The 27,474-nt window shown below is 38.8% G+C and overlaps 1 protein-coding gene across 1 annotated transcript; it reads right to left on the minus strand.

Annotated features, from left to right (window-relative positions):
- Positions 1-597: 597 nt before the first annotated feature.
- LOC103708603 (probable E3 ubiquitin-protein ligase ARI8) lies at positions 598-27,474 on the minus strand. Its single transcript, XM_039130865.1, has 15 exons — positions 27,037-27,474; positions 25,247-25,371; positions 21,570-21,672; positions 21,171-21,261; positions 15,415-15,587; positions 9,996-10,100; positions 9,806-9,894; positions 8,644-8,751; positions 8,457-8,547; positions 8,263-8,352; positions 4,797-4,844; positions 4,425-4,496; positions 4,234-4,333; positions 4,021-4,147; positions 598-1,346 (listed from the first exon to the last, which is right to left on the minus strand). Exons 1-15 carry the CDS (start codon positions 27,199-27,201, stop codon positions 1,067-1,069), a joined length of 1,767 nt encoding a protein of 588 aa, XP_038986793.1. The 5' UTR covers positions 27,202-27,474; the 3' UTR covers positions 598-1,066.

Here is a 27,474-nt window from a genome sequence, read left to right on the forward strand (position 1 = left end):
CCGCCTGAATACTGAGGCAATTTAGGGTTCAAACTAGGTCATCTTGGATCCAAGCAACAACAAAAATAAGACTTACATTAAAATTTTTGAATCTCTCTAGAGAGAAAAAGAGAGGAAAGAATCTCAGCTCAGATACAGTTAGGTGTCTAGATTTGGTCTGTCGATGGCACGGATGTTTGGCCCGAAAAGAGAGAAGGATTTGAAAATCTAACCCATAAATAAATAAAATAAAATAAATAAATAGAAATAAGGAATTAGAGCAGGAAGAAGAAGTTAGAATGAAGAGAAGAATGAGAGGAAAAAGAGGGAAGGGAGAAGAGGGAAGAAGGTCAGGCCGCGGCCGGGCCCTCAATAAATAATTAACTAGCTCATTCCCTAGTCCAGTTCTAATTCAAGAATTGCTCTGCAGACAGCATGTTTGAAGTAAAATGACAGCAGTAAGTCCTCCATAGATCGGTAAGTGGTAGGCAATGAAGGTAGCCACCAACCACAGGAAATGCAAAAAGAATGTTGTAGTTACTAGTCTATCAATCAATGGCCCTGCACGCCAGCCAACAAAGATTGCCATCTCATTACCCAAACAATGCTGTGTAGCTATTTAAGAATCAAAGTGCAACTCTGATGGTTTACCTAATTTCATTAAAATACTGGTACATACCTTGAATCAGACCATGGAAAAAAATAGAGGCACAATCTGTTTTCTCAGGGTCATTCATTATTACAACAACTGAGCATGCTGGACTCTGACTAAATTAAGCAAGGGAAGCACATACAGAGATAAATATATATACAGAGAATGAGCCGATGTTTCACTTGTTTCTGACCAGGAAACAGAACACTACATGAAGAGGCAGCCTTTGCTTCCTTCTTTTCCTTTGTTTTCCCTTCCTCTCTTTTCTATTCTACTTCCTCTGACACTCACAACCTAGAAGGTGATTAGCAATACATTCTTTCCAGCATCATGGAACATGATTCTACCAACAAGTCAGGCAAGTGGAACAGGTTAAGGGAAGAGGATTTTTACAGATAAAATGCTATCTGGATGTAGGAGGAAGCCCTAAGTGGCCTACCGGTGATGCTCGCACATCTGGCATGTGTTCGTGGACCTGGGGTTGGCATAGGTACAGTGATCACATGCCCAGAGATTGCTTTCATCCAAGCTGCGGCTAGGACCACCAGATCTAGAGCTGGTCCCACCGGCCTTTATCTTTCCACTCTTACTCTTGCCTCCCAGGCACTTGGAGCTCGAAGTCTTGCTGCATGTAGCCTGGCTATTGGAAGAGCCCACATCCTTCAAGCCAGTCTCCAGGGCTCGCACAAGGTTCTCAAAGTAGTTTCGAGTTACACTGTCAGGAAATGTTCCACAAGGCAAGTGAAATGTAAGCTTTCATGCCACAGACACTGTAAGAAAACATTCAGAAATATGAATGAAGGGACGCCCAGCATGTATGAGATGCAATCTTATGTGTCAAGCACACAATGCAATTAAAATTTGAGCATTCGTCTGCACCAAAAAAATTTCTCATAAAAGATCCTGCACTAATAGAAACGAATTTCTTGTCTCTCTCTAGATCATAATAGAAGTCAGAGAGATGGTAGAAGTGTATCTGTGAAAATTTTAGTATCACAATAAAAGGCTTCACTTCTCATGCAAGCTTCACCTGTGTTTTGCCATGATTTTCAAACTGATTCCCACTAATGATGAAAGAAGGGGCAAAATGAAGATTGAAGAAGAAAAGAAATTATGGCTCGAACTAAAATTTTATCCAATTCACCAAACAGCAATTCAAAGCATAGGTTACTTCAAGGTAACTGTATCAGCTTACCTAAACAGAGAAGAATAAATAAAACATCATAACAATAAAATTGCATTTGAATTTCAAGAAGGAATTCTTTAGCTATTGGTATTTGTTAAAGTTTGATATAAATCATTGACCCCTTCCCCAACAGCCTAAGCTTTTGGAGTCTAATGGTAAGTTAACATGGTATCAGAGCTAACAGTCATGGGTTTAATTTCTATCCACACCAATTTTGCCTATTTATTTTCTCGAGTCTTTTCTTGTCTTGACTTGTTCCTGGTTGTTACTTGAGTGGTTCTTGGCTTGCCATCTTGAGTCATTTTTGACTCGTTTATGCCTTTAAGTGCATGGTCCAAGCCTTCACGTGTATGGTCAGGTTGCACATGAGGAGAGTTGTTAAGGCCTAATATATATTATTGACCCCCTTCCCTAACAGATTAAGCTTTGGGGTATAGTGGTAACTAAACAGATATAACATAAAATGAGGAAGCATCCAATTTTTCAGTGCATTAACATATCAAGTATTCTATTTATTTTTCAAATCTATTGTTTCTCATCACATAGACATGAATTTCATAAAAAAAAAGCATTATCCAAGTCAAAAATACCATAATCAAGTTTTCTCGACATAGAAAATGAAGGTGGCTTACCTACTTTCTTGGTGAACCTTCTTGGTATAGAGAAGGAAACTTAAGATATTAATTTAATCACTAGGGCCAAACAGCTCAAGCATTCAGACTACCACTTACAATAATTCACAGATGAGATAGGAGACAAGATTTAAGACTGCATGAACGGTCTATAATATTATGTCTTAACAAATTAGTTTCAGTTTGAACGACAACTTATTGCAACAACTTCCAATCAGCATGGCAGAAAATTGTGCCAAATTTCAGATATGCTGTTACCGAACAAGGATTGTAGCATAATCTTTTTTGAGAAAAGAATAGCAGCATAATTAGTAATAGTGGTTTAGATTTCACCACTAGAGACATTTAGTATTTCATAAACAGGAAAATGATCGAACATCAATAAGCTTGGAGGTGTTTTCCCAAGTGCTTCCCCCACCATGATGAAAAAGAAAACATGGGGGCAGATTATGATACAGATGATTACCCTTTTTTCTACAGTATTGACTTAGAAATGCATTGATTTCTTGTTGTAAGAAGAATCACATTTATGCAGACATCGTTAACAGACTCAGCTGAAAGCTTGAACTCTACCAAATGAATCGACATTTGTCAACAAAAGGATCGGTGGAAGAGCAACAATCAAGGCTCAGAACAGGCCAGTCAAGGTTTAAAACAGATCAAGACAACTAAGAAATAATGCTAAGTTACTGCTGCATGGTATGCATATCTACATAACCTGGTTAGGGATGCACCACCTTTACAATCATGAATAATATTTGACAAAGTAATAGAGAAGAAAGACAGTTAAGTTATACAGTGTATAAACACTGGTAGTCAACTGGACCAATAACCACAAAGAACGGGCCTTACAACTATATTAGGAACAGTGTTGTTGATCCTTCGCATATTATATCCATTAGAAACATCTCATTAAATCATTTCTCACAACTTCTATCCAGCTTCTTAAGTCTACAGAATTCATTCCTATCAAGAGATTTAAAATTCTGTCATAGTTTTAATCCACAATTTCCTAACCCTTCCAGCATCCTTGTACTACGTAGTCGCATCTTAGCCAGCCTTTCCATCACTTCATCAACTGGTCAGTTCCAGCGCCTCCTCTTGGATACTCATTTCAACTAACCCTTGTTCTACCACTCTGTCCCAATATTCCTAATCTAACTGTTGTCTAATCCATCAAATTAGAGGGTTACCCAGAAAACAAAAGGATCATATATTACCAATATAAAATGTATAGGCAATATCTTGAAAAGAACCATGGTCACACATGATGGTATCACCATCCACCACATGGGCAAGGGGGTGGTGGGTTAATTCCAATTGGCGACAGCCATCGAGGGGTGGGATGAGTATAGGGTAGCAAGCGGGAGTAGTCCCTTGATATGGTAAATGGTGAAAGGTAGGGATTAGTCCTCCTAACGTCAAAAAAAAAAAAGAAGATGAAGAAAAAAAAAGAAGCTTAGCTAGACCTTCATTTTTCTGTCGCACTAAAGAGATAAGTCTTGATAGGTCAGGCACACCAACCATAAAACCATATTGATTATCTAACAAGTTTACATTGGACAAAATACCTGGTTAGCCCAGCAAGCTTTGTACGGAAGTCATTGAAGTCCTTCATGGGAGTTTCAGCATCAAGGTAGACTTGGAGCTCCTTCTCTGCACATTGGTGAAGACGCTCTAACCCAGACTCAGCCTCACCTAAAGAGTCAAATGCAGGAAATTCTTTAAATGAGCAGCACACACTCAATAACCAACGCTGATCAGCAAAGAAAAGAAATATGAACCTTGCAAATATTCAAAGAATTGTCTTTTAGCATGTTCGTGCTCAGGCAGGTAATATCCATACGCATATGTCCACTTCAATACTCGTCTACATTCCACAATCTGCATAATAAAATGTCAAACTAACTTGGGCAAAAGTTAAAATAGAATGATAAATGCCACCCTTCAAAATTATTACCAACTTACAGCCTACCTGTAACCAGGCTTCTATTATGAACTTGAGCTGGGACTCAGGTTGGCTTTGTCTGTCGCTCAACTTCTCAAGCTACCAAATTTTACAAGAAATCGTTACAAGGTGCAATCCTTAAAATAAGATCAGCAGGAATCTTTCATCTAAAATTAAAAAAATCATAGATGCCTTGAACATTGAGCATGACCATGCCAGTAGCTTTGGCATTCTCAAAGGCTTTCAAATCCAATTTCTTTTCTTTAAATAGATAAACAGATGAACATAGTCCATTATATGCTTAACCCCCCAAAACACATTATCTTGATTAAGAAATGTAAGTAATTTTCATAACCACTTCCATGCCAAAAAAAGAAGAACTGCAGCAAGATTATGTACCTTTTCAGTTTGCATACTGTGTAGATCTGCAAGTGCTTTCTGCCTTGACTGCCAATAATGGAACGAAAATCTTAAAATCAGTTTGGTAAAAGTGCACTTTAATCAACAGAAGATTAGATGAATTATGTAATACAAAAGTAGAAACATGCATCCATACATCTTATGAATACATAGCATTACTCTTAATTAGCTCAAACAAAAGGAAACATTAAATAGAACATAATGAACAAAAATAAATCATATGCAGGCAAAACCAAACAAAGAAGAAAAATTCATTCTAAAAATAACACAATTCTCTCTGCAGCGCAAAAAACATTAACAAAACGTTAGTATGCAACCAGAACAATTACTGTTACCATTTTCATTTTCAAGAAGAAAATGTAAAAATATCGATAAAGGAAGGAGGTCTTCATTTTATCTTGCATCAAGTTGTCCAATAGATAACAATTCTAGAACTGTGAAGATTGAAAGCTAAGAGTTTCAAGTCTTGATGGGAAAAATAGTGACCACAGCATCATTCACCAACTTCAGTAATCATATTCAATATCTTCAACCATAACGATCAACCCCATCCAGTTATCTAGGGTTAGTTGCAAATAGACCCAGGCACAAAAAAAAAGAACCTAGCCTGACCAGCCCAGTCAGCCTAGCCCGATTTTACTAAGCTCAGGCTGGATACTCGCTCGACGAGTTGGGCCTGACTTTGGGATTTAGGTTTGACTTAAAATCGAAACGGGCTCGGGCCCTACTCTTTTCCACCTGGCCCAGCTAGATATAAGTTGATAGATGACCTATATTTAACATTCTAAATTAAAATCTAGATCCTAGGTTCTAAAACCTAAATCCCTAACCCTCTCCCTCCCCTTCTCTTGTGGATGATGCCCCCGTCAGGCCCCTCCCCTTCTAATCAACTTAGCGGCAACCACTAGCACCACTTTGGTGGCAACCGCCGATGGAACCCAACACTAGGTATCTCTCTCTCTCCCTCTTGCCAAGGATCCAAACAGCCGGCTCCCCTGTCATCTCTCTTTCCATCCTCCTTGCTCTCTCTTATCTCTCTTTCTCTCTACCTCGCTCCCTCCTCTATCTATCCCCCTTCTTTATCCCTCTCTCTCTCTCTCTCTCTCTATCTCTATCTCTCTCTCTCTCTCTCTCTCTCTCTCTCTCTCTCTCTCTCTCACACACACACACACACACACACACACACAACCAATGCCGAACAGAACCACCAACATTGGTTCCAGAAGCAATGATGTCATGTTGGGTCAAGTCAGTCCAGATGGGTCGAACCAAGCATACTTTACCCCACTTACCGAGTTGAGACAAGTCTAGCCTTGGGCCCTACCTTTTTTCACCAGGCCAAGCTCAAGCTGCAATTTTCAAGCCCAAGCCTAGGCTGAGTGGGACATAGATTGGCTATTTCTGTATTGTTATGGTACATAGGCCCAGCCCAAACTCAGGTTCGCTTAATGAATGCTCAGGTCTATTTTCAAACATGGTAGAACTAAGTTATGTATTAAAGGAACCCTCATAGTAAGGGATCCCTCTCCCATGACAACCTATGAATCATCCTTCATGACAACTTTCTATATTAGAATGAATGCAATAAAACTAAAATCTCAAAATTATAGTCCCTAAGTGAATCTTAATTGAGAAAATTCAAACAAAATTAGGCGAACGCAGCGAAGTGGTTAAATTCCTAACTATCAAGCATGTGCATGGCAAGACCATATATTTAATGATATCTTAACTCAATAACTCTAAACCCTTGAAAGTGCTTAATGTATAAGGAACTTGAGCAACGAACTCTAGTGGGCGGCTCTTTAAAGAAAAATCAATATACCGAGAAATGGTACATTATATGGCTAAGCTAGCATGTTTAAGAATATAAAAACATACTATCAATAAAAAGTTTTCAAGTATATCGGTTAAAAATTGAAATGTGTGAAACAAGTTTTTTGAGAAATACGGTGATAATGAGCCACCAACCTCGGGGTTTGAACTCTGGACCTCCACCAAAAGCAAACACTTAGGAGCGGGGTGCCAACCATTGGACTCAAGTCCTCTTGGTGAAAGGCATGACACAAGTACGATGCATGATTTATGTACAAAGGGAAAGGGCATATTTTAAGCTTAAAATATGTGTTCCTTGACTTTGCAGTTGATGCAAATGCAAGAATATAATGGGTATATATACATCATCTATGTATATCAATATTTATATGTATATGGATATGTGGGTGTTTATGTAATAACATAATTATTCTCTAAATGAACTGCTTGGAAGCAGGAACAAGCAAATTAGAACTGGCCAGAAATAGAAATAAACATATGCAAGCAAAAAAGGTTTATCAATAAAATTAGCTCCTCAAAAGGACTAGCTTCATCAAATTCATCACTATTCATTATGGAAGCAGACAGGTTTGGCCCAGCCCCAACCTGCACTTCAGATGGGCTGGAATGTTCTTAGCTTGAGCAGAACTCAAGTAACAATATTCAGGCCCAACTGAAAAGCAGGCCAGGGTTAGGCCAGCAATTTGTGAGTCCAGCGGCCCAGCCTTGGCCAGCTGTCCCATAGTTTTCATAGTATGCTGTATGTATATCGGGTATCTCCATCACATATCTGGCATTAATACAAATTCTATCATTCAAGTAATGTTGAATTGGTAGTTTAGGTAAATTTAATATAGACCAATATTGTAGTTTTTGGTATTTCCAATTGTGGCTGAAAGGAGAAACAGACTTTGATTAAGGAAATGATTCCCCTCTGGCATTAAACAAACTGACAAAGTCTGATTTCATCCTGAGCTCAGATGGTGCACACTGGGCTATGCTTGGGCCTGGGCAAGGTGTCTCCTGATACGGGCTGAACTCAAGATAACTTCTAACCTGACCCAACAAGCCTGATGTGTTCCTATTATTCACATTCCCTTAGAAGCAAAGCAATTGCATAAGCAGAACGGCCCAGCCAACAAGTGAGTTATCCATTCTTTAGTTGCAGAACACCCCTAAATGCAACGTTTACACACAAGCTGAATAAGCATTAATTTCACTATTTAGTTTGGTACCCAACATGCCTGATGTGCACTCCTGTTCTTCACATTCCCTAGGAAGCAAAGCAACTCATTAAGCAGAATGGCTTAGCCAGCAAATGAGTTATCCATTCTTTACTCTTGCTGCAAAACACCCCCAAATGCAACGTCAACACACAAACTGAACAAGTATTAATGTCACTATTTAGATTGGTCTGCAATATACAATGTACAGATTAATACATGCAGCTAGCCTTGATTCTTTTAGTGTAAAAACATGAACAAAACATGTGATGTATAAAAATATGGATTAATATGCGAGCAAGAAAAGCTCAGATTATTAATATCAGTAACTGAAAGATGCAATAAACAAAGAAAAGAAATGTCAAAACTACAGCGTGTGGAAAAGATAGAACATCTGAAAAGTTACTTACTGATTGATTGGTGGCCCATCGCTCATAATAATGTGTGTACCTCTCAAGAGAGTTTTTAGCCATTTCTCTCCTCCTTTCAGATTCATCATACTGAAACCATTTATGAAGTGATAAGTGTGATACTAAGAATCCTTAAGAACTGGAAATGAAGTTTTATGCAATGAGAAAATTAGACTGGTGATTGAGAAGCATACTGCCCCCTCCTGCTTGGCCGCTTCATAACGATTGCAAGCATAGAAACCACCAGTCCTCTCCCCATGTTCTGACCATGCACCAAGACATAACCTGCAATCACATTAAAAGAGCATGAATTTAAAAAGTAAATAGAGTGAAACTATGAAAAAATTTTAACCATTGAGGCTGCCAATTTGAAGATCTTACCAGCAAAACTCATATTTACAAGGAGGTGTGCATGTAATATGCATACACCCCTGGTTTTTCTCTATGGGACGCTTGCACTTTGGACAGGGCTTGGAATTAGCTAATATCCTGAAAAACATAATTAGCAGTACATATGAATAAAAAAGGATAAAAATGAAAAAATATCGAAAAGTTGTTGGAAATAATAACGGACACTAGGAAATTTAAGCATGCAAAAACAAAAAAATTCTGTTCAAGAATCAATGATACAAAATCAGACTTCGAGTACATACAAAGCATTTATTATGCACTCAGTTACGCAACCTCAGACTTTGTACTATTGATTCTGTTAATTCCCATAAAAGAGTAGGTCAAAGGTTAAAATCTAATGCAATCATAAACATAAGTTTCATGTCAAGCAAATGGAAATCAATTGGATCCATGAAAAATGATCTTAAACATCGATCTGGTGGATCTCAGCCCAACAAAGTCGATATGATAACTCAAATCTGATAAAAGACAGAAGACATATAAATAACAAATTAGCATGTGACATCAATTATGAAATCTCCAAATTGGAAAAAATGGAAACATAAAAAAGTAGAAGCTTTGTGGGGTGCAAAGGTGAAAAATCATAATTAAGCACATTAGACTTTTGTTAGCACACTGGGACATGGTATAAGTGGTCAAATAATCTCTTAAACGAGTGATGACAAAAGAAAACTGAACGGGTCAAAAGTCAAACAAAATGCAAAACTTATAATCGAAATGATGAATTATGTTGCAGCACTTAAGAGAAGCCAAAAGTATTGTATTTCAAATTATTCCAGTAAGAAAATTCCAGTGAAAACATATCATTGCAAACCAGCAAGGACAGGAATCATACTCGAGCAACCAGAATATAACTCGCTAGAGAATTTAAAACATAAACAGAAAGGGCGAGATCTCGCTAACAAAAATTATCAAATTTGATCAACCAACGATCTAAAGTTTGAGTTTTAAGTAACAGAGCACCTTGGTAGAGATATCATAGTATATTTTGATCAGCGATCAGTAATACCAGCAGCAGAAGTATAATAGTACACAAAATTTGCACAATGGACAAGATCTTAAGAACAATATTGTCCAAGTCAATCACAACTAAAGGTATAAGGCTAAAGTTCAAATTTTTCGTGTGCCCCACCAGTTCATATTTTCAGATTCTGCACTGTTCTTTAATATCCACTTTGCTACTGTGCTGCAGTCCACAGGCCGGTGAGCTTCTTCGGTACACTGCATGTTTTATTTGAGCAACTCAAAATGTTATCCGATGGAAGAGAATAGAATATTACGGGAACAGTACATGCAAAATTTGTTGGTCTGGATATACTCACATTCCAGCAAAAGTTGTATGAACAATTGCAACAAACATCATAGTTTCCACTACCCATCACAAATTCCACTGCAAAATCACAACCAGGAGCAGGACACCATTTTGTCTATGCAGAAAAATAAAAATTTAAGGTACATAATGGAAAGGGTTAGGGGGAAAAGTCAATTCTCCAGAACATCACAATAAAGCAAAAGCTTGATATATAGACACATTCTGTGATGGTTAATCCAGGAACATCATAGGAAGAAGACACCGATAATGCACAAGTAGCATTTGACAATTGACAGAAATAGTCAAAAGAAAGTCAGAAAAGAATGCCAATGGCTGAAACAAATTAATTACTTATCTGTTCTTAACTGCATTCACATGGAAAAACAATATCAACTCAATAATCATGTGAAGACCTCCCAGTGAGAACCTCAACATGTGACACCATGAAAATGTTTGAATAGAACCAGAAAATGCATATAGGAAGAATGATTTACGATGAACCAATTACCAGAAAATGCATATAGCAAGAATGATTTATCATGAATAAATTTTATCACTCTCTCCTTTATCAGTGCCATTACCAAGCACACATCAGGTAACAAAGGGGGAAAAGTGGATTAGAAATCATGTACCAAAATGAAATAGGCAATGTTACAATTCAAACACAAATGTTTCCATATACCTGTGTTCAAAGGGTTTTGCTCAAGGTTTATTTGATTTTAGGCATATATGGCTTCATAAGGAATCTCGCGCTCATGAAGTGAATTCACATATGAATGAGGCATTGGGCAAGGGGTAAGATGTGACGATCCAAGACCTCATCTAAAAAGACTGGAAAGTATTATTTTAGGTACCCCGATCCTGTATAAATACCCAAGATCAATCTAGTGTATAAATAATGTGGACTAGACACATGCCTACATAGATCCTCACACTCCCCCTATTTAAACCTTGGCATCCTCGCCATGTTAAAGGATCTTATTTAGTCAAATCTAATCATAAACACCATAATTGGCTTGTGGTCAGGCCCAAATACACTTGTATTATAATGTCCCCTCGTCCACATGGGCTATGGGTCGGGTCCACTCTAATACCATTTGTAACAATCCAAGACCACATCAAGAAAAAAAGGACCAGCTAGAAGGTATTATTTGGTACCTTAGCCTTGTGTAAGTACCCAAAATCTACCCAATGCATAGTCAATGTGGGACTAAAAATACACCCGCATAGATCCTCACATGCGCCGGAGATTTTAGAAATATCTCTCTTTCTCTGTTCATGCATGTATGCTCACACGCACACATGGGAGTGTAGAGTGAAGAAGGGAGAAAGATGATATTGGGGACCACTGCTAAGGGGCTTAGATCTCTCTCCATTCCTCCCTTGAGGAAAAGGACACATGCCAAGGAAGAAGACTGGATATCCCTTACACTTATTTTTGTGAACATCATGTCCAAGTGGAACTCAAAGTTACAGAGCCAGATCATCCCATTCATTCACACAATCGAGTTAGACTGGCTCAAATTTCGGGAGAGTGAAGTTCTATGGCTATCAGCCACAAAAAGAACTTGGTACTGAGACTAGTTAGATCAGGTTGGGCTACCGTTTAGTCAAGTGCACACCCAACCGATGATATGTAAATCTAGAGTGATGGTTGGGCGTTATAAATCCTAGCAAACAGGTTTAGATAATACAAAGGAAATAGTAATTGGAGATTTAGGATGATTCCTACACTATAATGGAGTGGAGACATCAAGCAAGAAGCAAGGTATCTGAAAAGTGATTAGGTTGAAAAGCAGGACAAGGGAGCAAGGCTCGAACATTGATGCATGGCTCAAGATCATGAGTCCACAGTACTTGTCCTTTTTTGTTTGGTTTCATTCTTATCCCCAATGGTGTGGTAGTTAATGCGCATTAAAAATGATGTAATTCGACTGTAACATCATTATGCAACAAGAACCTATCAGATGATAGCTAGAAAAGATGAGCCTTTTTTATGCCCGAAAACATTATGTATGATAAGCCAAATAGTTTGTTATGGCGATACTTATGATAGTACTAGTCATCTCTTGGGAAAAACAAAATTGTCAAGTGCTAGTATTTCTCTAGAGGCCTAAAACAAGGATGCTACAAGCAACCTTTAGGTTGACATTTCTCCACTATGAACCATGCAGTTACAGTATATATATTAAGCACAAAGTTTTGTTTGATTTATAGTTTAATATCTTATGAGAATTTGGTGGCAGAATTGAAAAATTCAAAAATAGCCACTGAATACTCCTTCCACCAACGAGCTTAAATTCTTCACTTCATGTGGTTGGCAATCAAGAGAAGAGCACCTAGATGATGAATTGCAATATGAGAGAGATTAGCAAGAAGGTAGTGGCTAAATCACCGATCCTAGCCCCCTACCTTTGCTTTCTATCAACCCTACACACCCCTCTCTTGTGCTACCTTTGCTTTCTTCTTTTAAACTGTTCCTGGAACCAACCAAAGATTTTGACCTAAACATTGCTACCTTTCTTGTCCTATATTCCATCTTTTTCCTTCCTCCCTTTAATCTGCAGTTGTGTTCCACTTAATCTTTTTCTTTGTAACAAACTGAAAATAGGAAAATGCATTAGGTGACAAGATGACACAATGATTTTTGAAACCTTTGAAACATTTTTCCTTAAATTAATTAACATATATTCAACATAAGGATTGAAGTCCCAGTGGGACCACAAGAGAAGTCGAGACAGGGCACCATCCAAGTGTCATGATGGAACCATGCTAGCATCCTGCTCAGCGAGTACCAAGGCATTTGTTGTCCCAAGTTCTAGATGGGGTGGGGCGGCAGCACATCCCATTCCAGGAAAATACCGGGATAACCCGTCACATGGGATTTGAGTCATTGATTCAACATTTAACCTCTTATTTGCAAGCAACTTTAGTTACCCACTTGTTTATAACTTTTAAATTTTCTACACAAGGATAATGACATTTCTCTTTCATGGACAAAAGCATATCATAAAAGCCAGCCTTATTCCACCAATTTACTGGGATAAGCATTATACATCAAAATCAAAATACCATCCATAAAATGGTATTAGGATTGCTTATTGCACACAAGAGCACCTGTATTAGTATCCTTCATATGCAAGTTTCCTGAAGAGCTGCTTGGCTGACGAAGATCTCAAGCATCTCTTTTTCGAATGCCCAAATGCAGATGAAGTATGGACAGAAATTAATGAAGACGAGCCTCTGGAGCTATGTTTGCAGGATTGTTTTAGAATTTTTTTCATAGCCCCTCTATATTGAAACTGATGAGAGAAGACAAACTATTGTGAGGTCAGGTTTGTGCCTTTGGAAGGATAGGTATAACTTGGTATTCCAACGTACAAGAAATTAAAGGAGCAAGATTTTTTGTAAGATGATCATTCTCACATAGAAATATTTTAACATAAATAGGAGGAAAAGGTGTTTTCTAAAGGTTCTGAAACAAGTAAACGGGATTTGCCAAAATCTGTTTGGGCAAAGTTGAATTATTTTATGATAGCTCCATAAAGTGGAGATGATGATACAACAGGCATCAGAGTGATGCTAAGAGATAACTCTGGAAAAGCCAATTTGGGAAATAGCAAATTAGGTGTCGAAATATAAATATCCAGTTTGCAAAATTGTTCGCAATAGGGGATGGTTTGAAAGTAGCAAGACAGAGGAGTGGAAAAGATTTGCCTAAATCAGATTTGCGTAAATCAGATATTTCAAGTATAGTTACTTGTATATTAGGAAAGATAGTTTGGTCAGCTGACATGGGAATTTTCTTGCAGGAAGTTTGTTGTCTGCTTTTGCAGTTCCAAGAGAAGCTAATGGTGTAGCAGATCAGCTTGTAACGAAAAGACACGAAACATTGAGAGTACAGAACAGTGGCTGTGGCAGTAGAGCATCCCTAGGAAGTTAACATATCCAGCCTGCAGAGATCTTCGTAATGGATCTTTTCTTAAATGTAAGTATCTAGTCTATAGAAATCTTTGTAATGGATCTTTTTTGTAAATGAATTGGTTTTACTGGTTGTGACCACTGCTTGAGCAGGGAAAACAACAGTGAACTTATGTTAGGCATATAAATAGGAAACCATGAGGAAAATATAAGTATGCATGTCTATCGCCAGAACTGGGCATTCGCAGATACACTTAGTGGCTCTCTCAACCAACAAAGATAAGAAAACAGCATGCCTCTTTGTGAAAGTGCATGAGCAATTATCAGTCTGAAATGAGCTTTCAGATGGAGTGAAGAAGGTTGCTAAACAACCACAGATACAAGCCCACAGTATGCCTTATAATAACATATAGATGCGTCTATAGGTATATACATCTGTGAGGACTGATAGATTACAAAGCCAATATTCCAGTCTCCAAAAGAGATAAAGAAGAGACCATGCCAGATAAATGTTCCGTTAAGGAAAAACCAAGAAAATCGGGGAATGAAGAGATAATGGAGATTCACCAACGAGACAGTGATGCATATGAAGGCATTTCAATTTTTTACATTTATTTAAACATCTATGCCCACAATCATACAGTGCCAAACAATCATCGAGATGGCAATACAAACGTCCACTCAGCAAATATTCCACATCCATTATAAAGACAAGTGTTTGGCACATGAGATGTGCACAGTTTATTCAAGAGAAAGAAGCACTTGATGGATGGCCTTGATTGTGAGTATTCACAAAGCAAGAGTATTTTATAGAAGGAGGTGGGATGCATGGCCTCACCTGCTACTAAAGTGAGATGTATGGCCTTGCACACAAACATTCAAAATTCAAACACAATGGGCATTTGCATTAACAATGGCACATAAGAACTTGATTTGCATGTTTCATTGACTGTAAAACACAATAATTGAAATGATTATTGGGTCTGCCAGTGAGATCATCCAAAGAATGAAGGGTTTCCCCAAGGTGGACAATGAGAAACATCCACATCCACATTTCTCAAGTCAATATCCTCACCACTACAGAAATAGCTGAAAACACATAATGTAGCATGAGCGAACAATTGCTCAAACAGTTTTCCTTTTTATCAAAATGGTGAAGTTTTGAGAATGAGAATGCAAAAAAGAAACAACAGTCAAGCCTTCATTATTGTGTCAAGTATATATTAACAATGAGTCTGATCTGCCAGATGATACTGGTAAACTCTCTTCTACAATTTTGTAGAATTCTGTCCAATAGGTGGACATGTAGAGAGAAAGGAAACGGATTATTTAACCTCTTCAATTGTGTTTATGATAATGAAAGCTATTTTTCAATCTAAGCTTTTATCATAGATGGCAGTGAAATAAATATAATTCTTTTTTTATTTCTGTCAGATACAAGCAGAAGACAAGAAGAAATGGAAGAGAAGTACAATCTCCAGACTCTACAATGCAAATGCCACATGTACCTTTCTGTTGTCTTCAATATAAGACCTAAGAAGATAGCGTGAGTACTTCTCCTTATCTTCATCAGTAGTTAATACATTAATCATGTCCTGACCAACGGCAGCACTACATGATGGATCAGGGCATCGCAACATTAAGCATCCTGGGCCATCGCCTATCGATGTACTAATATAACCTGCAGGTGAAAACTTGAGATCAACCTTTAAACGATATGTTCAACCAAGGCAAAAAATTAAAGACGACTGCTAGGGAATATATAATGCAAGTCTATGTCATGAACCTTGTCCTGCCCATCTGCATTCTAATTAAGAGTAAACTCTATTTACAGGGAAAAAGAAAGAGGATGTTTTCAGGTACTGTCACAATGACAAAAAGCCCAGAAATGTGTATATCAAAACCCACTAAGATGATCCTGCAAGGCAACAAAAAAGGCAGCTAGTATAATCTGGATTTGGAAGGATGCATTTTTCCTAGGCACAAGGTCTACTGAACCAGCCCGTACCGTACCGGTACCGTCCGTGACCGGTACGATACAACCTTTGAAAACAGTTCGCACCGGTAGGGAAGAAGAAGAGGAAGAAGAGGAAAGAAGAGAAAAAAAAGAGGAAGAAGAGAAAGCAAGAGGAAGAAAAAAGAGGAAGAAGAGGAAGAGTACCGGTTAGCAGTTCGCACCTAGCCTCGGGCCGAACCCCTCCCAAGCAACCCGACGACGGCGACGAGGATCACCCCCCTCCTGGTCAGTTCCTTCCTTGCTCACGAGAGAAGGGGGAAAGAGAGGAGAAGAGAGAAGGAGAGCGACGAAGAAATGTTAGAAGTATGCCCTAGAAGCCAACGTGGCTGACGCATATTTGTAATCTGGGGCACAAATTTGTAATTTAACACTTATTAATAAATAAAATTGGGCAATTTGTTTTTCATTCATGTTTGTATGTGTCCATGAATCGTCCAAGAAATTAATAGATGACATATATTCTCAAGGGGTTGAGAATTTGAGGCATGTGTCATTAGGGATTAATTTCTAAATGCTCCTGATCGATGGATCCATCACGAGGGACGATGATCGATCCGCTGAGATTAGTGCACAGATCACTTAGTCAGATGGACGAGTCTCGAGTCCACGGTGTAGAGACACTGGAGTGATTATGCAAGTATTTGTTAGAGAACAAAGTACTGAGCGTGACCAAAAATAGTAGTCACATGGATGTCTATCCACTCGTCAGTGACTACTTATGCTGCAGTTGTATGACTGGTCCTTTGACCTGCGATGCCTCAGTTATTCACTGTGAGGTTGTTGTAGTTTGACGAGCATGTGAACTTGGGCCTTAGCCATTCGGATCCTTGTAGTGCGGATTGGCTACAGTAGGTTCATTTTGGAATAGGGTTGCATCAAGATGGGATCTATCGACCTTGATAGATTAGAAGTGATCCTATGTGATTTATGAGACTAAGTTCGATAAATTCCTGGCCAGGTATTTTGAAAAAGAGTTTTCCATATCTCGAACTGGAAGTCATATAAATTTGACATATGACGGACGATGGGATTTGATGAAATATCCATAACCTCCATCACGTCGGGATACATGATAAAGGAACTGTATCATACGCTAACTGCACCTAAAAGTTCAGACATTCCATTCTGCTGGGTTGCCACCACATACTGCTAGGTGTCACTAGTGGATTGTGAGACTCGAAGGCATTCACTTGGTGATCAGTGAACCCTGAGAGTAGAACTGAAATCGTTTCAATCCACTGAAAGGAGTTTCAATGATATTGAGATGGAGATCTCAATATGTCTCACTACCAGTCAGAATAGAACCTACGGGGTCACACACATAGAGAATTTAATTAGTCAGACTATCATAATTGTGATTTAGAATCACAATAGAAATCAATCATCAACATGATTGCTGATTGAATTAACCCACTAAGTGTTAGTGAGTTAATGGAAGAAGAATTAAGTGGAATTGATTGCAATTGGATTGCAATTGGGCTAATTTAATGAGCCAAATCAAATTGGATTCGACCCAAATTGATTTGGGTTCATGATTGGGTCAATTTGATTAAACCAAGGATTGTGCGGATTTTAAAAACTACATGTCGTTGTAGGATGAATATGACTTAAGTCGTGTTCACACTATGCGAACTTTAAAGTCCCCATGGCGTCGTAGGATGCATGCTCCCAAATCAATTAATTCTCCTAATGAGATTAGGAATCCTAATGTGGTTAGAAAATTAATCAATTGATTAAGTGGACACATGTCATGCATCTATGAGCACAAGAATTGGACACTTGGCATTAATCCAAGGGTGGGTTATAGTTCCATACTCCTAATAAGATTAGGAGAAGCCCTAAACCCAATCTATAAAAGGGTAGCAAGAGAGACATTCTATAAAAAAAAAAAAATTCTCTCCTCTTTCTCTCCACGCCTCCCTCAGTCAAATCGGCCCTTCTCTAATCAAGTTGCAAGCCAAAAAAACAATCCTCACCCAGACAAAAAACGTGAGCTTTCCCCAGATCCCACAAAAGATCGTTGACAAGCCTGATCCCTAATCGTGGAATTGTGACTTTCGCTCCATTTCTGCCTCAGGCAGGATCAAAACTCTCTACCCGGGCTGACGACGCCGATTGTGATTCGTTTCCTTGGTCTTTGAACCATCAGGTCCCTAAAAAGTCAATCGCTTTCTGGAGACAATAAAAAACTTTCATTCTGCGGCTAGATCTGCCCGAAGTTCAACGTTCGTTAGGGATGAGCTGCTCGGATTGAGGATAACCTCAACCCACTAGTCTGACTGTCCAAAAATCACCCTCGACAAATGGTCGGCGTCTTCTACAGGGGGTGGCTGAGCCATCCTTTTATTCTCTCTTTTAGTAGCCCAGCAGAACCTTCCCTTTTCTTCTCTCTCCTTTCCCTCTTTTCTTCTCCCTTTCCATGGCAGCAAGAGGCTTCCCCTCTTCTTCCCACGGCAGCAAGCATGGTATGCTGTACCGATCGGTACCGGGCGTACCGTACCCGTACCGATGGATACCGGTATCGGTACGCCAATGTCGGTACGCCTGGCGTATCGCATACTGTACCGTACCGACACTCGGTACGCCTATACTAATGCGGCAACGGTACGGGGTTCGGTACCGGTACGGCGAACCTTGGCAGCAAGGGAGATCAAGTTCATCTTCTTCTAAGTGTTGGAAAGAAAGAAAGAAGAAGAACCTAGGAAGAGATCAATTCGCCCAAGGAAAGAAAGAGTTCTTTCCTCCACGCCCAAGCCCATTCTTCCTCCTTCTCCATGGCAGCAAGGGGGTCCTCTGCATCCTCTTCTTCCACGGCATCAAGCCAAGGAAGATCCACGCGCAAAGGTTCCTCCTTCCTCTTCCTCCGTTGCAAGTAAGATCAAAGAAGAAAGGGTTCTTTTTCAAGGAGGTATGTTGCAGATTTCTTCCAATTTATTTGATAGTCATGAGAGGTCTTTGTAAGGAGCTAGCACTCCGGTAAGACCCTATCTCAGATGATTAGATCCTCGTGTGGATACCTGTAGAGGTCGGACACATATGCGGCTTAACCAGAAATCTAAAAAGATCATCGGGCTGCGGTGTTCTACAACTGCAGAATTTTTGAAGATGAGATCTTCAAATTAATAACTTCTGATTTTTGTTTCAGTTTTATGAATCTTAATCAACCCTCCTCAGATCCTAATCTTTCCTCCCTAATGAGTTCAAAGATCTTCTGGATTTGGATCCAAAATTTTTTTTGAATTCTACGATCCAAGGCGCGTTCATACGATGAACGACGTCCTGTTCGAATTCCGCTGCGAACGTCGCATCGAACGGGGCGTAACTCATCAAGAAAGGCAAGAAGGAGAGAAGGTTCGGGAAGGAGGAGGAAGAGAAGGAAAAGAAAAAGAAAAAAAGCCTGCGCGCGGTTCCCCACGCGGGGAAGCGCGCCCACGCGGGATGCCCCGCATGGGCCATTTAATGCAACTTTGTGGCATTTAACGCAGACCTCCGCACGCGCGTCAGCGAGTTGGCTTTTTTTTCCCTTGGCTGCGCGTGCGCTCCGTGGATTTCCCTTGGCCGGTTCGGCACCAGTTCCAACCGATCCCGATGCCCACTGGTACGTCGGTACAGTCGGTACGGCAGACCTTGTCTAGGCACGTGGAACCGGTGCCCACCGGTACATCGGTACGGTCGGCACGGCGGATCTTGCATAGGTATAAATATCAATCAAAGAAAAGATTCAAAAGAATCAAGCGCCCCTCATTCTACAGATTTTAGAACAGTCATTTCATGATTTAGTTAAAAAGAGCTTGTCAGAGGTTATTTACTTGCAAAAATTTACAGTGCCCTCTATATGTAACCTCTCTATATTCAGATGCTATTGTTGTTTTCACTTAGCAATTAATATTTTGCAGAGTATTAAATTGATCCAGCATCTAACTAGTGGGAAAATTATAACTTTGGACACTCCATTATGTCTATGTACGGTGCCATTATTGCAGTATGATGAAGAATCATTCTTCCAAACAAGTCCGAAATATTCAAATAAGTTGTTCAAATATGATATTTTGAGACTAGTTTCAAACAGACAAGTCCAGTCAGTCCCATGAATAACCAAATAAAATATAAAACTTCTCCAACCAATGCAAGAAATTCAACTCCAAGTCAAATAGGTTTTCTTTCTTAAATAGTTCGAATATTAATCAAAATTATTAAACAGCCAGTCTGGTTGCTTCAAAAGTTTTTCTTTGATTCAAATAATATAGAGGAGAAACACATCCAGCTTAATTATTTCTGGTGTTTAACTATATTAGATTTCTAATTGTCCTTCTTTACTAAGGTTAACGACATATAGAGCTTTAACAATGCAGAAGGTGCAGATGACCACTTCAGCACCAATATAAACAACAATGACGTGTAAGAAGATCCAATTAAAAACAAAGTTAACATTACTAATACATCAGCATATAATAATAGTTGAAATAGGACACAACACTCAAAACAGTTCAGTAATAGCTGCTTCACTATCACAATTAATGGATAATAATATAACACAAACATCAGAGCAGTCACATTTTTGGCTCATCGCCTGTCTCTACCGCCCACCTTGCGATCACACAGGATACAGGTTGGGCACTCTATGCAGTAGACAATTGGCATTAGTCATGAATAAATGGATTTGAAGATAAGTGTGAGACAGCAGGACAGAAGAAAAAAGAGAGAGAAAAAGAAGACGAAGAAGAAGAGAGGAGAGAAGAGGAGGAGGAGGAGGAGGAGAAGGCAGAAAGAGAGGGCACTCAACATTCCTTGTATTCTCAATAAAAACTGTCTTCTCAATTAACATAGCAGTAGGTTTATATAGACAACCAAAACCCTAATAAGAGTCCACATAAAAAATAAATTCCATAGTCTAAATAAAATTCTAGAATCCAAATAAAATAAAATTCCTTAATTTTCATATTTGCGTCTAACATAAGGGTGCCTAGATTCCTTATTAATGGACGGTCCTCCATCATTGTGGAGTTTTATCAAAACTATTAATCTTAAAGAACATGTATATTTCACCATATTTTTCTCTTTGCGCAATGGAATCAAACCCCTTCTTGTCAAACACCACATGCATCGTACATATGACTCTCATTATGGATAAAAGGCAGGATAAGTATGATATCAAATACTATGATATCAAAGACTGAAGCAAAGAATAAGTTTGAAAAGCTCTTTAGGAAACCAGATAAAATCTAACAGAATTCTGGATAAACAAACCTCTCCAGCATGCACCACAAAAATGATGGCCACAAGCAGCAGCACTCATGTTATTACGGGGATAGTTTTCAAAACAAATTCCACATGACAGCTGCCAGAAAAGCAAACAGTCCATAATAAGCAGAGAAAATGAATTAAATTATAAACAAAGTTCATCCAAACACTAAAAATATCTTGTCTTAGAGATATAAATTAAATTATACCATAGGTAAAAACAAGATTTGCCGTACCGGTTGGTACCCGTGCATACCGACAGAGGGTGTACCAACACTTAGTACGCTGAACCGGATACCGTACCAGGTGTACCGATACTGTAATAAGATGGTACTGGTACGGGGTCCGATACCAAGACGGCGAATCTTGGTAAAAGCTTAGATAATCAGTATATGTCTGACTTACTTCCCTAGCATTCCGCATTTCCACCGGATTCTCCAACAAGCCAACAACCTTCCGAACATTTTCTTCATCTGCAAACCATTCATCATGCACCTTACTAACACTCCTGTATGCCCCAGAAACAACTATTTCAGACTGAAGAATTAAATAGTCAAAGATTAACAATAAATGCATTTCTCCTGCAAAGATGACAGATAGATAATGTGTCCTATATGATTACCTAAACCTATAATTATCAAACAGAAAGTTTTCAAAAAAAGTTTATAACATTTTGCATTCACAACTTTGTATTATTTCCCTTGTTACATGGGCCCCTTTTTTTAGCCTTAATTAACCACACCCAACATTTAGATCTGGCCATGGTATGACACTTGGATATGGTTCTGTAAGAAGAAAACCTTACGACACTGGAAGGGCCAGCACTTAAATACATGTTCAACAGACATGCTTACCTAACCATGTCATATGCAACCTCATGCAACAGCAATTTTACTAAACCTATATTATTGGCATTCTTTTCGCCAAAATAAGCAAGCTTTTCATTGTTATTACAGATAATTTGATATGATCTTCTATGTTCATTAATAAAAGTAAAGAAACTCTAGGCATTTATATAATATGGTGCTCTAAAAACGCATAAGAAATTATAAGAAGTATGTCGTTAGCCAAACTATTTGAGCCAGCACATCCAATAAAAGGAGAAGGAGCAACAACTGTCTTCTGTTTTGAAATACACATGTTAAAAAGTGCTACCTCCACTATTGGAAAGATGTAAGTGGATTCTAGTGATGCATACGCCTATAGATGTACATATGTGCATATATACAATCACTTAGATTAAATTAAATTGAAGGTAGCTTATCCAACTTGTCATTGAAATACTTAGAAATTTCAATCTGCATTAATGTATCCAATCCCATTGGCTCTTTGAAAAAATTTTCACCTATTTGCATGTCGGTAATGATCTCATCAATATTTCTCCTATAACTTTAGTTTTTGCATCAAACTAGTATCTCCTCATCTAAAAGGCTTGTATATATGATTGAAGGCATCTCAATAGCTTCCTAAAGATTCCACACATCCTCACTTGGATAAATGATTTGTTGATTATAATCTTGAATATATCATGCCGACATAACCATATAGGCTAGTCCATTTCAATCTTCAAGTACTAGTGTATACCCCAAAATTTTAGCTGCAGTAAAATGTGGGCCCAACCAAACAATATCAAATGTGGTGCTTGCTAAGAAAGAGGGATTTATGTCCTATAAGTGTGCATCCCTAATTGTAGGGCAATGTAACTTTGATGTGGGGCATGTTGAGTGCGTTAAATGAAAATAGTGGTATCTGACACAAATCAAGCTAGAGAGAACAAGGACTTCAGACATTCTAACTCCGAAAAGTCCAATCGGTAGGTGGCAAGTGGTAACCGATCATGTAATGAAGCAACGCAAGCAATCACTGGATAGGCAACGAAGGGACTGCCATTGATAACAATGTAGTTTCACTTAGGGCGCCATTCCATTCCTAAGAATGATGGCACAAGAAAACACATCAATAGATTTGTTCAAGCCCTAGAGAGTGTAGGTCAGACTTGCCCTTTAGACTGCAATATCTAAACTACTCCATATCCGTAGGAAGTGAAGGTCCAAACTGTTTGTGCACATTGTCATTGTGCACACACAGCAACCCTCAAAATGGAAGCCTAACTAGCTGTGCGGTTTATCTTTCAACACCTTCCCTCCAAAGCATTCCACACAATGGAGGTTTATCCATGTATCATTTGTTTCCTTTATATTCAAAAAAAAAAAAAATTATTGCACTTCCACTTTGGACGTGTCGACTTTTTATCCTCATCTTCCCTTTTGACCATCTTGGTTTTGCTAGAAATTGTGAAGCCCTCTTTGTTGAGACAATAGAACCCGCATCACCTAGTCAACTGAAAAACAAATCAATGACCAATGCCCTCGAGTCAATTTTATGATTGTTATAGATCGCAATATTTTTATACCAATATTTTTATACCAATATTTTTAAGGTACTAGGTCCGTAGACACGTCATCGCACACCAATACCAATACAAACTATCCATATTATCTATGATACAAGTCCACTCCTTCACTAACATGCTGACATAATCCATCCCAGTGCAGTGCAATATCCATCATTCACCTTCTGCATCACCAGCATTAGTCATCTATCCTTTGTGCCTTTCCCTGAACTGTGCACATCCAATCTCTGACTCCTAGTGGATGAAGCCAGCAGCGAGATTGGTGAAAGGATCTTTGGGGCGGAGGCCAAGGGAATTATTGGTGGAGACAGCAGCAGAATCATAGGACATGGCAGAAGAGGTAGAGGTGGAGGGAGGGAAATTCGAAGAAGCTGGTGAGGAGGGCGACAAAGGTGAACATTGTGGCAAGGTAGTTGATGAGTTCGAAGGGAGACATAAGGCAAAAAGAAAAAGTGAAGAGAGAATAAGCTCTTCTTTCTTCCGAAGTGATAGAGAGAGAGGAGAGTTGCAGAGTTTACATTTTTCCCAAGGAAAAGAAGAAGTCACTAAAGGCTAGATATTTAGAAGTTTGGGATCAGGAGCATCGAGAACCTTGTGCAATGAACCCCACAGCACATTCAGGTAGTGTCAATATGTGCTGCTAACACGTTCACCACTGGGTGCACTATCATGTGACTTGTGGGTCCCATAAGGATCATGGGTCCATATTTGCCCCAACAACATGTCAATTCAATTCTAGGGCTTCAATGCAATTGCAGTATGTGATCACCCTCCCATCTGATGATCCCACCTTCTTTCTCTCCCCAAAGTTCGAAAGCACCTCTCGGTTGAGCTCCACACTACTTGGTAGGATACAAGCCACTTCGTGTCCAATTGCCACTCTCCAAAGTCTACATATCACAACCGTCCATCAGGTAGATCATAGACCAACAAGATATCAAAGTAAATGTCACACCTTTGGACACGATTTATTTTACATTCTTAAGTGGATAAAAAAAGATGACTAGGTGTAGTCTCACAATGGAATTAGGTGTTAAACTCAAAGCTCTACTCTCTTGATCATGATTGAGATTGGTGATGGGCACACCATTGATCTGAGTTTAAAAGACTACAATGCAGATAGATATGAATTGGAAGGCTCGGATCATTTTGGATAAGAAAGGCAATATGACGACACAATATCGGCACTCTTTTGTGTTTTTCCTAAAAGTAAAAAAAATGCAATTAGTTAAATTTAAAGAGATGAATGCAATACATTGGGTCAATTACAATTTTATAGATTTGTTATAAAAACATATTAAATATTTAAAGAGGTGAAAGTAAACTGGGTTCAATTACAATATTTTTTCCCAACTACATTCTTATACTTATTCTATAACACTTTTATGATTTTACAATTTCTTCTTTTTGCATATTTAATAAAATAATAAGGCATTTCAGCCTAGAAGCAATCCATTTGAATCCAAAATTTAGCCTGCAATGCTCATTTAAAGTTGGGCAACCAAACAAAGAAAATATATTTTTACAATAGTAATACATGAGCACATAAAGAAAGTGTCCACTACAAGAACGTAATAGCAACTTGCAGACTAAAAATGGAGTTGATATCAGAAACCTGGAGAAAAATATAGAAACAGATATTCCACTCCTATAAACTGAACTCTCTTACCAGTTATAATGGCGCAGAAGGATACATGCTGCAGATCTTGATATTGAAAGTACAATAGAGACCCTATTTATGTCTTCCTCCTGATGCTGCCGTATATCAGCTTCACTCAAAATAGTATAGTTTTGCTGACATGATAAATCAGCAAAGTGTTTAATAAAGCTAGATAATTATCACAGATGTGCAAAAGAACAAATAACAATACATGGAACATATAGCATAAATAACAGCACATTATCAGTTAAGTTTCTCACATTGAATAATGAATTAAAGACCCCTTAAAAATAAGTTACAATTACTTAGCTAGATGCTTTTATTTGTAGATATGAAAAATGAAGAAATACAATCACATGTAATTAGGTATGATTTTTTTGAATAAGCAATTAAGTAACCAAATGCAAGCATAACGAATCTAAGTTGCTAAGTTCTTTCTTGATTGCCTCAGCTGACCTGGAAAATCATTCCAGCTCTTACTCCTGCTTATAGGTGCTTCAAGAATTTCTAAGGTAGCATACCACAAGTTACTGCTTCCAAGAACCCGTATCATAACCATAACCATCCAACCTTGTCCAAACTATCTCGGGTCAACTATAAGGATCCTCATTTGCCAAGCATTCCTATTTAGTACCATATATGGCCTATCTATTTAACCTTTGGCTTAATCATTCAATGCTTCTTTAACCTTTGCATACTGCATGTCTGAATCAACAGAAAACTTATTTTAGAAATTTGAAGGCTACCATCAAATTATTTGCTCGTAGCAACTACCAGGCATCGGCATATTTTACCTAAAAAGCTAATGATATACTGCCGATCCTAACATTTTCTAGAACTATCCCTTCATTATTTACATGACCATAGTACTCTAACTTTGTGCTGTTATACCGCAAAAACCAACACCTGTCATTGCTATGACCATCCTAAGACATTAAGAAAGTCCAATCTAAGACAGCAAGCCGAGATAGCTCGCATGCTAGAGCCATTGAACCAACACATGCACTACCCAAACATGCTAAAATCCTTCTTCAAACAAAACAAATGTTGTATTTAGTTGAGACACTTGCAAAGATAAGCTGCTGAGCAATAATTCATTAAACCTGTGCACAAAATTAGAGCAAACATTTAACGTTGCTATGATCTCTAAGGTGATTAAACATCAATTCACCATCACATGCCATGCTTAGCATCGACAAAAAGATACAGCAAATATAAAACTGCTAGAGATAAAATAGGGAGGATTTTGGAAGCCATGTGATATTTAGCTCCAAGGAACAGGTAAGTATCAAAGCAGATGCAAATGAAAAGCAGAATACTATTCAAAAGGCTAAGCACATGCCTTGACTTTAAGTTTTATTCGCCTGATGAATGCACTGCCAGACATTACTTGACAATGTCCAGTACATGAAAACATCACCCTTCGAGAGGGGAAAGAAACTAACTTATTGATGAAAAAGAAACATGTGACTTGAAAAACTAACGGTACCATAATCATTTCCCAACACAGCCTTCTGCCTGCTTCGATCAAGGCCAAATGCACTGTCCAAACTCTCAAAATCTTAAATTTATCATTCGAAGCCCATTTTTGAATCAAAATTTTGAGAGAGAAACTACTAACTACCACAAATTTTTCTATTTTGTTCACGATATCTCCTATAGCTACCTCATCCATTAAATTATCTCAAATCCCACTCAAAATCGATACCACCAAAGCCAAACGAGACTGAAGCGAAGCAAGACATCAAGCACGAGCGATCGGCAGAAAAAAAAAAGCCAACTGTTTCCTATCGCTTCACCTGCTGCCGATGGGAGGTGATGTCCTCGGAGTCGTCCGACTCGTTGTCGACGAAATCGTAGTCGGCGTCCCCATCGTCGCTGCCCATCGCAGTCTCCCCGCTGTAGAAGTCGTCGTCCAGGGACTCCAGATCGTTGGCGTCATGCATGTCGTCTTCCGAGTCCATCTCCCCCCGCCGGCCCCCGTTCCCGAGCCCCAGGCGCCCCAGAAACCCTAGAATTCCGCCGGAACGCGCGATTAGGGCAAGAATCGGGAGGGCCGGCGGTATAGGGAGGATCCGATCGAAGGAGCGGACGAGGCGATCGGATTTGGGGAAGAAAATGGTGGGAGATTGGAGCGAGAGAAAGGGGAGAGAAGGGAAAGCGGAAGGGCGATGGATTCCCGAGAGGGGGGCAGCTCGGTTTTGGGTGTTGGATTTTTATCGGAAGGGGGGAATCTC

Source organism: Phoenix dactylifera, chromosome 10, assembly GCF_009389715.1.
Source record: "Phoenix dactylifera cultivar Barhee BC4 chromosome 10, palm_55x_up_171113_PBpolish2nd_filt_p, whole genome shotgun sequence".
Classification (NCBI taxonomy): Eukaryota; Viridiplantae; Streptophyta; class Magnoliopsida; order Arecales; family Arecaceae; genus Phoenix; species Phoenix dactylifera.